Source organism: Salmo trutta, chromosome 26, assembly GCF_901001165.1.
Source record: "Salmo trutta chromosome 26, fSalTru1.1, whole genome shotgun sequence".
Lineage (NCBI taxonomy): Eukaryota > Metazoa > Chordata > Actinopteri > Salmoniformes > Salmonidae > Salmo > Salmo trutta.
Genome location: NC_042982.1, coordinates 14,396,950 through 14,414,003, shown reverse-complemented (window position 1 = coordinate 14,414,003; position 17,054 = coordinate 14,396,950). Strand labels below are relative to the sequence as shown.

At 42.6% G+C, this 17,054-nt stretch overlaps 1 protein-coding gene across 1 annotated transcript in view; it reads left to right on the top strand.

Annotated features, from left to right (window-relative positions):
* LOC115163204 (ras GTPase-activating protein 2) overlaps nucleotides 1-17,054 on the top strand; it is a 48,739-nt gene that overhangs the window by 1,070 nt on the left and 30,615 nt on the right. The window contains exons 2-7 of the mRNA XM_029714902.1: nucleotides 3,845-3,968; nucleotides 7,442-7,545; nucleotides 7,642-7,736; nucleotides 11,332-11,408; nucleotides 16,162-16,245; nucleotides 16,422-16,494. Of these exons, the coding sequence (XP_029570762.1) occupies nucleotides 3,845-3,968; nucleotides 7,442-7,545; nucleotides 7,642-7,736; nucleotides 11,332-11,408; nucleotides 16,162-16,245; nucleotides 16,422-16,494 (557 nt within the window). The remainder of the gene's footprint in view (nucleotides 1-3,844; nucleotides 3,969-7,441; nucleotides 7,546-7,641; nucleotides 7,737-11,331; nucleotides 11,409-16,161; nucleotides 16,246-16,421; nucleotides 16,495-17,054) is intronic.

Below are 17,054 nucleotides of genomic sequence, written 5' to 3'. Positions count from 1 at the left end.
TTTCGGGATATATTTGGTCACAAACACCCTTGTCCATCATTCTTTGAGCAGGAAAATAACATGAATTAATAAAAGTTCCATAATACATTCTATAAGTTCTGTGGGGCCCTTGCAGTGCAGTTTACTCATGTGAATAAGATCAATTAAAAGTCATAATCATAAGGACAGGTGAATTACTGAAATGGCTTCCTTCCCATGGATGTCGGGTGCATACTTTTTTGTTGTTGTTGCAATTAAGAGACTTCTTGAGGTCCTAAACACAATTCCACATCAAGACTACATCCATCAATTGTTATTATCCTCTGTAAAGGATGTAATTTCATGACTTGCATCTATGAATAACAGCTAGCCTATAGCAGATATTTAAGTAACTTTGTCAAAGTCCATTTGATAAAGAATTTGTTTGAGTTCATAAACATGCACCTGGCTTTTATGCAGACAGTTTATTAGTTTTGAATGAGCACAGTACCACACAGGATCTTTTGATGGAATGTTACTTGCACACAAACAATACTGTCAGCTTTGTTAGCGTAGCTGTGAGAGAGAACAACACCATTCACACTATCTACTGCAAAATGAGAAAACAACATACTAAGCATCGCATACATAAACCTGTTTTGATTGCAGGAAGTCTAGTAAAGTATGAATTTATCTCAATGGTCTGAAAGATGGGACTCCTCCTTTTGATCAGTGTTTTCACTAAAAAGGACTAATCGTAGTACCTGCCCTTGGTTACAGACTACTGTACCACTACTCTACCAGTATTACCCCCCCTTCCTCCCCCTCGCTCTGGCTCTGATGCTCACTTCTGCAGATGCTATCAATCGTGTACAAACAAGCACAGACGTTGACATGCACAAAGTACTGTCATCATAGGTGTGCATTTAAACATAATAAATGAATGCATTATTCACTTGCGTGCACACAAGTCGGCTGCAAAACAAATGGCAGTTTCACTAACATGCATTGATTAGCACCCAGGAAACGAGAGAAATTGAGGAACTACCCTTGGCAAGAAAATCAGTTTGCCATCTTACGAAACCTTTTTTCCTCTTGGGGTTTCTCTTTATGTCTTATCGAAAAAGTGTCAATGGAAGTTGTAGTCTATTCAGTACAAACAGAGAAGTTTGTATTAGCGTGACGTTTGCTCTTTGACCTCTTGCCTCTATGTTTCCATGGCAACAAGTACTTTTTCTTGTGAGGATGGCATGGAGGAGGATGGAGTTAGCGAGGGCTTGAACTCTCCTGCAGGTCAGGCTCACCGGGGCTTAGTGGCAGCTCAGGGCTCTGCTGTAGGTTTTCACAGCCCTTTTCTGGGATTAGACCTATATTAATAGCCCTTTTAAAGAGTCTGATCCCCGACTGGCTTTTCTCCATTCAAGTTTGTTCACACTTAAGTATCCCAGGCCAATTTAGACCACTGTCAACCACTACACAGTGAATAATCTTGTGGTTCACAACGTCACACATTGAACTCAAGGCTAATATTGTTTTGATTTAGTCATTGATGTGTGAAACTATTAAAACATGAACCTGGTGACGTGCCATATAGCAGATGTAGACAGACAGAGCTCCATTACAGGTAGTGGGGTGCAGTCCTTCTTATGGTGCAGTAGTATAATCTAGAGGTCGACCGATTATGATTTTTCGATGCCGTTTATTTTTTACTTTAAATTTATTTATTTTTATTTTTTTTGTAAAAATGACAATTACAACAATACTGAATGAACACTTATTTTAACTTAATATAATACATCAATAAAATCCATTTAGCCTCAAATAAATAATGAAACATGTTCAATTTGGTTTAAATAATGCAAAAACAAAGTGTTGGAGAAGAAAGTAAAAGTGCAATATGTGCCATGTAAGAAAGCTAACCTTTAAGTTCCTTGCTCAGAACATGAGAACATGAAAGCTGGTGGTTCCTTTTAACATGAGTCTTCAATATTCCCAGGTAAGAAGTTTTAGGTTGTAGTTATTATAGGAATTATAGGACAATTTCTCACTATACGATTTGTATTTCACATACCTTTGACTATTGAATGTTCTTATAGGCACTTTAGTATTGCCAGTGTAACAGTATAGCTTTCTTCCCTCTCCTTGCTCCTACCTGGGCTCGAACCAGGAACACATTGACAACAGCCACCCTCGAAGCAGCGTTACCCATGCAGAGCAAGGGGAACAACTACTCCAAGTCTCAGAGCGAGTGACGTTTGAAACGCTATTAGCGCGCACCCCGCTAACTAGCTAGCCATTTCACATCGGTTACACCAGCCTAATCTCGGGAGTTGATAGGCTTGAAGTCATAAACAGCACAATGTTTGAAGCATTGCGAACAGCTGCTGGCAAAACGCACGAAAGTGCTGTTTGAATGAATGCTTACGAGCCTGCTGGTGCCTACCACCGCTCAGTCAGACTGCTCTATCAAATCATAGACTTAATTATCATATAATAAACACACAGAAATACGAGCCTTAGGTCATTAAAATGGTTGAATCCGGAAACTATCATCTCGAAAACAAAACGTTTATTCTTTCAGTAAAATACGGAACCGTTTCGTATTTAATCTAACGGGTGGCATCCCTAAGTCTAAATATTCCTGTTACATTGCACAACCTTCAATGTTATGTCATAATTACGTAACATTCTGGCAAATTAGTTCGCAACGAGCCAGGCGGCACAAACTGTTGCATATACCCTGACTCTGTTGCAAGAGAAGTGACACATTTTCCCTAGTTAAAAGAAATTCATGTTAGCAGGCAATATTAACTAAATATGCAGGTTTATAAATATATACTTGTGTACTGATTTTAAGAAAGACATTGATGTTTATGGTTAGGTACACGTTGGAGCAACGACAGTCTTTTTTCACGAATGCGCACCGCATCGATTATATGCAACGCAGGACAGGCTAGATAAACTAGTAATATCATCCACCATGTGTAGTTAACTAGTGATTATGATTGATTGATTGATTGATTGATTGGTTGATTGTTTTTTTAAGATAAGTTTAATGCTAGCTAGCAACTTACCTTGGCTTCTTACTGCATTCGCGTAACAGGCGTGCTCCTTGTGGAGTGCAATGTAAAGCAGGTGGTTAGAGCATTGGACTAGTTAACCGTAAGGTTGCAAGATTGAATCCTTGAGCTGACAAGTAAAACATCTGTCGTTCTGCCCCTGAACAAGGCAGTTAACCCACCATTTCTAGGCCGTCATTGAAAATAAGAATGTGTTAACTGACTTGCCTAGTTAAATAAAGGTGTATTAAAAAAAATGTAAATGTAAAAACAAATTTTGCGGCCAAATTGGTGTCCAAAAATACCGATTTCCGGATGTTATGAAAACTTTAAATCGGCCCTAATTAATCGGCCATTCCGATTAATCGGTCGGCCTCTAGTATATACATTTTAGTGGGTATTCGTTGCTGTGCTGTTGATCCAGGTGCAAGCAGTTTACCTGGCTGGACATTTCTGAGGTGTTTCACATTTGTGAATCAGCGCTCCACTGTCAGAGCCAGAGCCACTTCAGTTGAAACAAATTATCTTTAGGGTGTTTTTTATTATTTAAATCAGGGCTGTTCAATGTCAGTCCTGGAGGGACAAAAACACTTCTGTTTTTCATCCTCTCCTTTTAACAATGAACTACCAGGTAGAAACAAAATCCAGAAGTGTTCAGGCCCTCCAGGACCGGAATTGAACAGCGCTGATTTAAATGTTTAGATTGGTATTATCAACCATAGTAACAGCAGGTCGATGGAAAAGAGACCTTGGCAATTATTTGACTGAAGTCTATTTTCCACGTTAGCACCAACTGCCTCTCTGACCCTCCCCTCCATATCCTGCAGGTGAAGGCAAGAACCTGGGTCCGTGTTCGGGGCCCAACCGACAGCGGGACCTCTGCACCTTCTGCACCATCAGCCTGGACCAGGAGGAGGTATTCCGGACCAAGGTGTTTGACAAGAGCCTCAGGTAACACATTTTTTTTTATAGTAGTATTATTATAATGATATTATATAATCTATGCCATTTAGCAGATGCTTTTATCCAAAGCGACACAGCCCTGCGCATACATTTTACGAATGGGTGGCCCCGGGTTTAAATCCACAACTCTGGTGTTGCTAGCACAATGCTATACCAACTAAGCCACAATCTCCCTCCATCATCATCCTCAGACTAAAGGTAGTCACTATCTGGCCATGCTACAAAGGTCTGAACTCGGAAGTATGACTTTCTCTCATAAAATATGATTTTAACCACTAACGATAGGCCTAGTCCTAAATAAAAAATACACCATTCATATAGTCACAATAATCTAGCCAATTCTGTTCTTTGTAGCATGGGCATCTAGTGATCACCTTACGAAAGGGCACACGTAGGCTACCTTCATATGTTCAAAAGTACCTCACAGCACTGCCTGCAAGAACAGCGCAGTGAAGACATTGCTCTCGTCATGTTAGCCTAGCCTATATTGCCATGGTGATATCATATGATGTGTAACATCCTCTTCCTGCAGGGCCCAGATCTTTTTTCATTGATAATTTTGTGTCAATGTCATCGGGCAGGATAATAACAGTATAATTTCCTTACCATCACCTAATGTTGAAATGTGTTCTTCACGATCGATGTGGAGGTGTCATGTAACACCATTGAAAACGTAACCCTTTAGCCTTAATGTTTATTGTAACCTGGAGACGACCAGGGCTGCCTCCCCAACTCGATACGCTTCTCGAGTCCAGGAAGAACAGAAGGACACCCAGCCGAGTTGGCTGTTTGTGTGCGTTGGGCATAGTGTCAGTTGGGCAACACCAGACGAGGACAGTGTTAGCTAGGCTAAATCCTCTACGAAGAGAGCAGCCATATTTGATTTGAAACAAACTATGCTGCTTACAAGCTCCCCATTCAGAGCTGTCTGGGGGAGATGGACACAGGTAGAACCTAATGTTTCAGGTTCCAGTCTCGCTCATCTCACTGTAAACACGGTGCTCGTCTTCTCTAGGTATTTCACAACGCACAGCAGTTTTTTTCTTTTCTTTTTTTTCTCCACTGTCGCAAACCCGCCGTTCAAAGGGCTCCTTTTAGTGTCTAAGGAAGTGTATCCTCTATCTCTCTACCTCTATCTCTCTACCTCTATCTCTCTACCTCTATCTCTCTACCTCTCTCTCTACACCACTCTCTCTACACCACTCTCTCTACACCACTCTCTCTACACCACTCTCTCTACACCACTCTCTCTACACCACTCTCTCTATCTATCTATCTATCTATATCTCTCTCTCTCTCTCTCTCTCTCTCTCTCTCTCTCTCTCTCTCTCTCTCTCTCTCTCTCTCTCTCTCTCTCTCTCTCTCTCTCTCTACCTCTCTACCTCTCTCTACCTCTCTCTCTACCTCTCTCTCTACCTCTCTCTCTACCTCTCTCTCTACCTCTCTCTCTACCTCTCTACCTCTCTCTCTACCTCTCTACCTCTCTCTCTCTCTACCTCTCTCTCTCTCTCTACCTCTCTCTCTCTCTCTACCTCTCTCTCTCTCTACCTCTCTCTCTCTCTCTACCTCTCTCTAGCTCTCTCTCTCTCTCTACCTCTCTCTGCATATGCATGGTCTTCCATATGGCTATAAGACTTGAAGAATCTCTCTCTGCAGAATCCCACGGTTGTTGCCTCCCGCAACTGTCACGTTGCACAAAGTTGTCATATGTGAAAACAATTGCAGTGGAGCAGCTATACCGGTACCATATTCCTCTCTACTTATGGGGTGGTCCAAGGACAATGCCATTCAAACTATATCGAACCTTCAAAATACAGAAAGTGGCACAGTATGATGCATTTTCAATCTGTGAGAACTGTGACAATTTTAGCATTTTGATTGCTGACATGCAAAACATTTGGGACTGAATAAACAGTGGACTAATGAAGCAAATGCCAGAAGATTTTGAGTGAAGTTGTTATTTAACGTTAGGATGTGTTTTGTTGAATCTAGGGCGTATTCATTACACCGATTCTGTTGCAAAATGTTTCTTAAACGGAAGCGAACTGGGCGAAACGGGGAGGGACCTACCTGAATTTGTCCAATAGAAACTCTTGTTTTCTTTGCCAAACGCAAGTGTTTGGACTAATGCTTAAACCCGTTTTCTGTCTGAGAGGGAAGGAACGGGACAACGAAAGGTGTGTGTGTGTGTGTGTGTGTGTGTGTGTGTGTGTGTGTGTGTGTGTGTGTGTGTGTGTGATCGAAAGAGGAGGTACTGTGTGTGTGGAGGCTACAAGTGCGTAAATCCATGTGATTATGTGCACTGGAGGATGCGTGGGCGTCTGCAGCCTGTTGCCAAACCCTCACTGCGGAAGTGACAGGGAAGGCATTTCACCAACCGTGCATGCAGTATTGCATAGAAGCTAGCCTTACTTGAACACAGCCTTTATGAACAGATCATCACCTGCTAGCCACGCTTAAACCTGCTTAGCTTCTACTGTTTTGAGAAGGCTGCAGAATGGTGTAGCTAACAGCCATTCTGGCTTCTCTTTACATAAATTATGCCTCATACCAGAGTAACTACCAAAGTAACAATTTAGCATAATAACCATGTAACAGGCTAGTAACTATGTACAGTTATGGTACATTACCATAATTGTATTTTCTTGGAAAATATTAATAACAGTGACAAGTAGTTAACTGTCTGTTAGGCTCAGAATGGCTCTTTCTCAATTGTCTAAAAACATCGGTCCTCGCCGCCTCCTTCATTGCACTGATCTGAAAGAACTGACCAGGTGAAGCCAGCCAAATGATGCGCTTTCCCCATATTGCTTTCACCTAGCAACTATTTCTAAGTGATGGGGAGGAGATGAAAATATAATAGATTTTTAAGGAATTGAGATTGGGCTCAGGACTGCGAGCGAGACACTTAACCCAATGGAAGAAAAAAAAATGTACAAGGTTTAAGTTGCACCAGCTCCTTTTCAAAACATTCTCTCCGGTCGGCACATGTGTAGTAATGAACACAAATGACCCTGGTCATAGCTGGATGGTACGTCTGCTTGGCACCCTCTCTGCCTGCTCTTCCAAACCACTTGTATGCTGGTCAGTCAGTCCTAGGAGGCCTGGCCACCACAGAGCTAGGCTATATTTAGCACCTGCTGTTTAATGATTGCTGATGTAGGGCGGTCTGTGGATAAGGCCTTGGTTTGTGTTGTCGTCGGTGTGTTGTCTTCTGGCCCTTGAAATAGTAGCCTGGTCCCAGATCTGTTTGTCTTGCCAACTTCTTGTCACATAAGTTGTTTGGCTGCAAAAACAGTTCTGGGATCAGGCTAATCAGTCATAAACATTTCCCAATGAAAAGCCAACCAAGTTTTCAGTAAATGTTCCCTTTCCACAGAGGTCAGCCTGTTCTCTGAACGTAGCCTAAAGATGGCATTTTGCTCTTCACTTCAACGACTTCCTGTGTGGTTGTTTTCCAGCCCTTTCTACGGTGAGGACTTCTACTTTGAGATCCCACGACCATTTCAGTGTTTGTCCTTCTACGTATTCGCCAAGGGTGTTTTTCAAAGGGACCTGCCTGTCGGTGAGTAGGAACTGACACACACACACAGTTACACTATGCTTTCAGCTAGAGGATTTCCAAGTATGTTGACATCTGTCTGTCCATGTGTGGTTTCAGGGAAAGTATCCATCCGGAAGGAGGAACTGTGTAAATTCAGTGGGAAGGAGCACTGGTTCGGCCTGCAGCCCGTGGACCCTAACTCTGAAGTCCAGGTGGGTGTCAGTCAGACAGTGTTCAGACATCTTTATGTGTACCCAGTTGGTCTGGGGGGAAAGGTTCACCTTCTAGTCATTGTGCTAGTTCCTATATGCGGTCATTTAGCCAACATAAGGCTGTCCAATGGTATTGATTCTAGTTGGTCACCAGTCAGACATTTGGCTTGGTCCAACTGTGTAACTGCAGCAGACACCTCCTCCTCACATCCTGTTGTTGTATTCTCTCTAAGCTGAGAGGCTTGGCAACTGGGCTGATCCACAGGGGCTCTAGCTCAATTGATAAAAAAATCTTTTCTCACCTTGTCTTCTCCCCTTCATCTACACTGATTGGAAGAGACTTGACAGGTGAAAACAATATGGTGGAAGCTCATTGGTTGGCTTTCACCTGGTCAGTTCTTTCAGATCAGTGATGAGGCGAGGAGAGGATGTACTTTTTCGAAAATTGAGAAAGAACCAGGAGCTCTGCTGTTTCTGATGGCAGGACTTCTGGCTCAAAGGAAGGAGAAAGACTGGGGGACAAAAAGAGGACTTCTGGCTCAAAGGAAGGAGAGACTGGGGGACAAAAAGAGGACTTCTGGCTCAAAGGAAGGAGAGACTGGGGGACAAAAAGAGGACTTCTGGCTCAAAGGAAGGAGAGACTGGTGGACAAAAAGAGGACTTCTGGCTCAAAGGAAGGAGAAAGACTGGGGGACAAAAAGAGGACTTCTGGCTCAAAGGAAGGAGAAAGACTGGGGGACGAAAGAGGACTTCTGGCTCAAAGGAAGGAGAAAGACTGGGGGACAAAAAGAGGACTTCTGGCTCAAAGGAAGGAGAAAGACTGGGGGACGAAAGAGGACTTCTGGCTCAAAGGAAGGAGAAAGACTGGGGGACAAAAAGAGGACTTCTGCTCTCCAAGGTGTATTCAATTTCTGGTTTTCTTACACTCAAATTGACGCGATACGAGGCTATCTTTAAGCGTCTGCCCTCGCTGAAAGCTACTGTCAGATGCCTCAGGACTACCTGGCATGATGACTCCTTGCTGTCCCCAGTCCACCTGGCCATGCTGCTGCTCCAGTTTCAACTGTTCTGCCTGCGGCTACGGAACCCTGACCTGTTCACCGGACGTGCTTGTTGCACCCTCGACAATTACTATGATTATTATTATTTGACCATGCTGGTCATTTACGAACATTTTAACATCTTGACCATGTTCTGTTATAATATCCACCCGGCACAGCCAGAAGAGGACTGGCCACCCCTCATAGCCTGGTTCCTCTCTAGGTTTCTTCCTAGGTTTTTGGCCTTTCTCAGGAGCTTTTCCTAGGGAGTTTTTCCCAGCCACCGTGCTTCTTTCACATGCATTGCTTGCTGTTTGGGGTTTTAGGCTGGGTTTCTGTACAGCACTTTGAGATTTCAGCTGATGTACGAAGGGCTATATAAATAAATTTGATTTGATTTGATGCCTCTCGGTTACATAATGGTGCCATTAACCTGGTGGTGAGTGTTTTTTGTTCTTGAGTGATGAGCAGAGTTGAGGACATTGAAATCTGGCGGAGAACAGGCTGAAATAACCCTGTGTTCTACTGCCACAGCATCCTGAACTGACCTAAGCCCGCAGACATGTTACCCAATCACTGTAGGCTGTGTAGGACAGTTCCATTTAACCCTATTTCACTCCACAGTTGTAGCATTTCATGTTTAGCGGTGCCCTAGTCTGGGCTATTCTGAGGAGTGATTTGCAACAGTGACTCACTCTGAAGATGACCAGGGCTGCCTCCCCAACTAGAGACACAGCTTGAGTCCGGGAAGAACAGAAGGACACCGAGCCGAGTTGGCGGTGTGTGTTTGTGGGCATAGTGTCAATTGGGCAACACCAGACGAGGACAGTGTTAGCTAGGCTAAATCCTCTACGAAGAGAGCAGCCATATTTGATTTGAAACAATCTATTTTGCTTAAAAGCTCCCCAATCAGAACATTGTGTGGGGGAGATGGACACGGGTAGAACCTAATGTTTCAGGTTCCAGTCTCGCTCATCTCACTGTAAACACGGTGCTCGTCTTCTCTAGGTATTTCACAACGCACAGCAGTTTTTTTTCTTCTCTCCACTGTCGCAAACCCGCCGTTCAAAGGGCCCTTTTTAGTGTCTAAGGAAGTGTATCCTCCCACGCTCTCTCTTTCCCCCTCTGCCTCTCCCTCTCTCTTTGCAGATGCATGGCCTTTCATATGGCTTTAAGACTTGTAGAATCTTTTTCTCTCTCGCTGCAGAATCCCAAGGTTGTTGCCTCCCGTCGCTGTCATGTTGCACAAAGTTGTCATATGTGAAAACAATTGTAGCGGAATTGCCCTAGTCTAGGCTATTCTGAGGAGTGTTTTCTACAGTGACTCACCCCGAAGTAGGTGTTCCAAGTCTTGTTACATCAGTGATGGACTGCAGTCTGTGTGCTTGTGTTTTCTCTGAAAAAGGGGTTGAAATTGATGCAGAAACTGTGAGTGCAGTTGGCAATAGGCTGAGAAGAACAGGGTGAGTTAGAAGTGGTTGCTTCTGTACGGTTGTTGATGGTACAGATTGGAGTATGTTGAAGTTGCCCTTTCAGAAGTGCTTAAGGTTAGGGCTTGGAGGATAATCTGTTCCTATATCTGTGCCAAGTGGATACTTGTACATGGACCTGATAGTACAATACAGGCCATGTTTTGGAAGGTGAGTGGCAGTGAGCTGGGTCGCTTACATTAGGGCACGCAATAGAAAATGCTTTGCAGCAGAACATTATAGAGTGCTTCTTAGTCCAGATAGTTCGTCCCTGTTTCAGTCCATTTTCCTTCGTTCGGTGTCTAATGAACACGTACCTAGGGACATTAACTCAGCCCAGCAGGCATGCCAGAGTAGTTCTCACCATGTCGACCAAGGCTTATCTTCCATTAGCAACAACATAAGTGACGACAATCACTATCTGAGCTCAACTCATGCTGTATTGCGGAGGGGAGAGGGAGTGCGTGCATTAGTTTTTTGTGTTTTTCTGCCTCCCTCTGACACTTCTGAAGGCAATGCAGCAGCCTTCACCACATCCGACCTGATAAAGACGGAGCGTTGGTTCACATGACAGCTAGCTGTGGCTTATCACACTCCCTAATGCACACACAGCCACTACAAACCTGAAGCCACCATAGAGAAAGACTGGGGAGGTTAGAGGAGTCAGCCAAGTACCTCACTCATATCCACCACTTTAGAATGAACGTTTAACTCATTCATAGAGTTGGCTGCACTATGAATGTAACCTAACCTCTAAAAGTCAATTATAAACATATGTTCAGAGAGTACACCTTTGAGCCATGCCTCTTTTGTACTACCCCTTGTTACAGCAGCCATGGCTCATTTAGAATGTCTTGTGACTAGATTCATATAATAGCTGAATTTGACTCATTTGATAACTTTGACTTACTGTGCTCTGCCTGTACTTCTCCCTCTGTGAGTAAATGAATGAGACAGATCAGACAGTACTCATTTGAATAGGATCTGGCATATACCACCAATGTTGATAGGAGAAATACTGAGGTAAATCCTGTTGACTTTCACTATGCTCTGATGTCATGTGACGTCTCCTCTCTCTCTGCCCAGGGAAAGGTCCACCTGGAGATGCGTCTGAATGAACTGATCATAGAGAACGGCTCCATGTGCCAGCAGCTACTGGTCCGGTGAGTATACTGATCCAGGGTCAGATTGTTTTCTTCCCCTTAATGGGTAAGGTTAGGGTGGGGTGTAGTATAATCTGATCCTAGATCTGTCGTTAGGGGCACCTGTTACCTTAAGAAACATTGGAGGTCTTTAACACAAGTACATTAACATGTGGATTTTCTCTATGCAGTCTTATTTGCTGTCGATAAGCTTTTGTTTGTGGCTGGGCTAGATCGGCCAACACCATTAAGCCTCCCAGTCAGGCATCAACAGGCTCTAAGGAGCCAGAGCCCAGAGACACAACCATGGTTTACCCTCTCTTCAGTTCCCCTTACCGCAGCTGTTTTCTCCTACTCGCAAATTCACCTCCGCTGTGTTCATTTTCAACATCCCTCCCTCCCTCCACACACACACACACACACACACACAGCTCTCACAAACAACTTGTCTCCTCTGTTGGCGTTTGACTGTGCATCCATACTGTAGTGCTGTCCCTGAGCTCTCCCTTTGGCATTGCATGTGTGTTTGTGCATTTCCAAGAGATCGTCATCTCTAGGGTTTTGTGTGCTTGCATTGTGTGTGTGTGTGTGTTAGTCAGTGGATGTTGTTGTTGCTAGGCTTCACTCATTCAAACCGGGGCAAGCAGGTTAATGAGGAGGAAGTGATGGCATCTCGACAGGAAACTGCTGTAGCAATGCTCCCACCGCTGTGGTCGCTGCAGCTGGCGTCTCAGAACCGCCGCGCTGCCGTCGTCGGTGTGTCACCACTACCTGCTCACTGTTACTGTCTCCTCCACCATGACCTGTCACTGTGGGAGTATTAGGGTAGTAAAGCTACCGGTAATTTACCAAAGCTACCAGAATCTTTGGAAGTTTTGGTAATTAATCAAAAATATATGGCAATCTATGGTAACTTTGGTTATATATATAATTTTTTATTTTCTGGGTAATTTATACTTGAATAACTTTTTTAAAAGTATTTATAGTATTCATAATATACACTGAGGGTGCTAAATATTAAGAACACCTGCTCTTTCCATGACAGACTGACCAGGTGAATACTTTTTTTAAATCTACTTCAATTGGTGTAGATGAAGGGGAGGAGACGAGTTAAAGAAGGATTTTTAAGCCTTGAGACAATTGAGACATGGATTGTGTTCCATTCAGGGGGTGAATGGGCAATATTTTTTTTTTAAGGTCCTTTGAATCAGTCGAGGCTGCTGAGGGGCTCCTAATAATGGTTGGAACGGCACGAATGGAATGGCATCAATATTAGGAAGGTGTTCTTAATGTTTTGTCCAATCAGTGTACATGTCCCATGAGTTTCTAGTGGATAGACCATATGTTTCAAGAGAGAATGGCCTAATTAATGAAGGGTGCATCTAATCAACAATGGGACTATTTTCAATGAACTCTGCAACTCTTTCAGCTGTTCACCTTTTTCACAACTGCCACCAGTTTGACGGCAAAATATTGACTAAACAAATACATATTGACATGATGAAAGAAATAAGTGTATAAAAAAATAAATATATATATATATAAGGATATTTCATGCTGAAACCCTCATTAAACACCAATGCTATTAAAGGTTATGTTTTATTTAGGATTGTTTTACAGGTTTGTTTTTCTTTTTTTTAATGATGCCCTGTGCCTAGACAAACCATGCCTCCACTTCCTGCCTATCTCTTCTCTGAGAGTTAACAAATGAATAACAAAATCAGCCGATTCATTCACACTTTTGGTTGCATCCTGTACTGCTAATTTGCATTGCATCCTGTCTGGTGTTTACATAGGCGCTGTTCTGGCAATCTGACCTACCCACTCAGGATGTGCTATTACCCTCAATCAAGATTTTTTTGTATACTTGTTGGATACATGTTGTAAAAGTGCACTAGCCTTACTTTAAAAATAGGAAACGATAGGGATAACTTGAAGGGAAATTTAAAAATGTGCATCCTGTCTGGTGTTTCATCATCTCCAGCACCACCCCAACATCAACATATGTGAAAATTGCACATTTCTATGTTTTGTAGTAAAAAGATAGAGGAAGATATATGTTTCCAATGCATCATGCGATTTTTAACCAATTATGAGCAGGCATTGCCTACTAAATGGTCTAATAATGTCGTTGGAAACACTTATCTTCCTTTATATTTTTAATTACAAAACATTAAAACGTGCCATGATGAAACACCAGACACGATGCAATGCAAATTAGTAGTACAAAAGTGTGAATGAATGTTATTTGTTCAATCATTTAGTGAACCTGGGGGCCCTCCAGGAGCACACGTTCCAGTACACTGCAGAGGGAGGTGGTTACCCTGTGGGCCCCTGCATACAGTGAGCAGGTCTGCTGCTGTTGAGTGCCTGTACAGTGTGAACATACAGTGATATGGAACATTACCCTCCAGGCATACAACAACACTCTTCCTGCCACCTTGTTTGTATATAACCACACATTCATTATTTACATTTAGTTAGACACCCACATACCCCCCCCCCCTTCATTTGCATAAACAAACAATGGTAAAACTCTGCTTAATCCTAACCATTCAGTTATTATTGACACCTTCTTCCTCAAACAAAGGTAATCATGCCCATGTTCTGCCCTTCATTGGTGACTACCCATGACCCAGATCAACTGGAAACAGTACATCAACTAATCATGACAGATCAACTGTGGTCATCTTGTTAGATGCAGGAAAAATGTAACATCCTTTTCAAGTTGCAATCTGAAAAGGCATTGGAAATGTATTCATGTTTGTAACATCATACTTAAGAGTTGCATTAAAAAAGGGGGGAAATTAAATGTTTAAGGAAATTGGGGGGGTCAAATCATTTCTTTGCTGTGGTTTGGTTCAAGTTTTGGGCACACTACGTGTTGAACTCCCCCTCAACCCTTTGGCTGGCTGTTAGTAATGCCCAATAAGCCCCACCCCTCATAGACTTAAATATATGTTTCTGTGTGAGTATATTTAAGCAATATGGCCCGAGGTGGTGTGCTGTATGGCCAACACCACGGCTGAGGGCTGTTCTTATGCGCGATGCCATGCGGAGCGCTTGGCTGTGGCATATTGGCCACATACCACCAACCCCTGAGTTGCCTTAAACTGGTTATTAGAGCAGTAAAAATAAATGTTTTGTCATACCCTTGGTATACGGTCTGGTATACCACGGCTGTCAGCCAATCAGCATTCAGGGCTCGAACCACCCAGTTTATAATTGTGAAATACATGTGTATATTTAGCATCAATGTTGTACCATAGTAGCTTCAGTTTTCTTAAAAAATGTGACAAGTTATATCTTGTGTCCTCTTTGAAAATCTATGGTAGATAAACTGTTGCATCTCTGTACTATAATGAATAGTAACTACAGTAGTATGTACCAAATACACCCGTGACCGTGTCAATGGGAATATTTCCCACATTCTGGACTATTTTTGGCTCCCTATGTCGTAGAAAGAAACACCATACCATATCTCTCTGTCAACGTGGGGCTCCCGAGTGGCGCAGCGGTCTAAGGCATCTTGGTGCTAGAGGTGTCCCTACAGACCCAGGTTCGATTCCAGGCTTTATCACAACCGGCCGTGATTGGGAGTCCCATAGGGCGGCGCACAATTGGCCCAGCGTCGTTGGGGTTTGGCCGGGGTAGGCCGTCATTGTAAATAAGAATTTGTTAACTGACTTGCCTAGTTAAATGAACAAAATCAGCCAACTGACAGAGAAGGTAGGAAGTGTAGGCATGGTTTGTCTAAAGCCATAGGGTGTCATGACGATTTTCCCTAACCACTCACTCAGCCATGGGACTAATGAACAGCTACAGATGTCTGTGATGTATGCTGTAAGAATGTCACCAAAGCCGTGTGTGTGTGTGTGTGTCTGACACAGACAATGACAGTGTACCAGTGTGTGTCCTCCCTAGCGTTACAAAGGGGAGGTCAATTACTGTAAACTTTCTAAGTTTACCAGTAAACAGGATTTGGTAACTTTCATGTTTTTTGGGGGGGGGGGGGTTATAAAATGACATTTAGTGGCTTTTTTGGGTACTTCAGATTATCACAGGTGTGTGTAATCTCTGGCCCTCTGTGTGGCATTATCACATGTAAAATATATTAAATAATTAAGTAAGATTTAAAAAAAAAAAGTTTGAATGACAAACCTGTAAAACATTCTAAATAAAACATTTAATAGCACTTAGATTGTGCTGCTACCCTCCAATGAAGATTTGTTTTGTCAGTTATCATACATTTTATAAAAGTGTAATAGCCTTACATTAAAAATAGGAAACGATGTTCCACTTCATATTCATCATCTCCAGCACCACCCCAACATCACCATATGTGAAAATGGCACGTTTCTATGTTTTGTCATTAAAAATAGAGGAAGATAAGTGTTTCCAATGACATCATCAACCATTATTAGACCATTTAGTACGCAATGCCTGCTCATAATTGGTTTAAATCGCATGTTGCTTTGGAAACTTAGAGGAAGATATATTTTTTACTACAAAACATAAATGTGCAATTTTCACATATGTTGGGGGTGGTGCTGGAGATGAAGTTGAAACATTTCCCTACAAAGACTTAATAATGTGCATGTTTACAGTTTTTGTAGCATGCGTATTTCATCTATGTAGCACATTGTGAGTGCTAGGTCAGATTGTCAGAACAACGTAATATTGATAAGTGTTTCTCATAAGGTCAATCCTGTCAAAGTTTAGTGTGTTCTATGGTTTTATTAGTGTTTTCTCCTGTTGCTTTTGTCTCCCCCAGGATAATAGAATGCCAGGGCTTGCCTCTGATCAGTGGACAGAACTGTGACCCGTATGCCACTGTCTCGCTCGTTGGGCCTGCCAGGTAAGACAAGACTAGACTACCATCCTCTGCAGTGGAACATGATTATGAGCTCACTTCAATTGAACCCACATAGCTAATGCAATGTGTCAACATTTTAGGCATTATATCTGTTATTCTTTCATATAGACCCCCATGAGAAAGGTTTGAGTATATTTCTGACTCTTCTGTCTCCTTAGGTCTGACCAGAAGAAAACAAAGGTGAAAAAGAAGACCAGCGACCCTCAGTTTGAGGAAACCTTTAACTTTGAGGTAAACTTCATTTCCATCTGGCGGCTCATGTCATCTGTTTTCTTCCCAACAGAGGAAAACTGACTAAAATGGGGAGGGACTAACAGGAATGCTCACATTTTGTTTTCCATTCCAAAATGTTTGAAACAGTTTTCCATTGCGTGCCCTAATGAACGCAACCTAGGTGTCTGGCTGGTTTTGACAGTTTATCAAGTCAAATTTTGTCACATGCACCGAGTACAGCAGGTGTTGACCTTACAGTGAAATGCTTACTTACAAGCCCTTAACTTCTATGGGCTACGTGGGACGCTAGCCCTACCTGCGGGACACAGCCAGTCAAATATCAGGGCGGCAAATTCAAAACAACAAAATCTCATAATTCAAATTTCTCAAACATACAACTATTTTACACCATTTTAAAGATACACATGTCCTTAATCCAACCACATTGTCCGATTTCAAAAAGGCTTTACGGCGAAAGCATAAAATTAGATTATGTTAGGACAGTGCCAACACAAGAAAAACCACACAGCCATTTTCCAAGCAGGAGAGGGGTCACAAAAACCAGAAATACAGCTAAA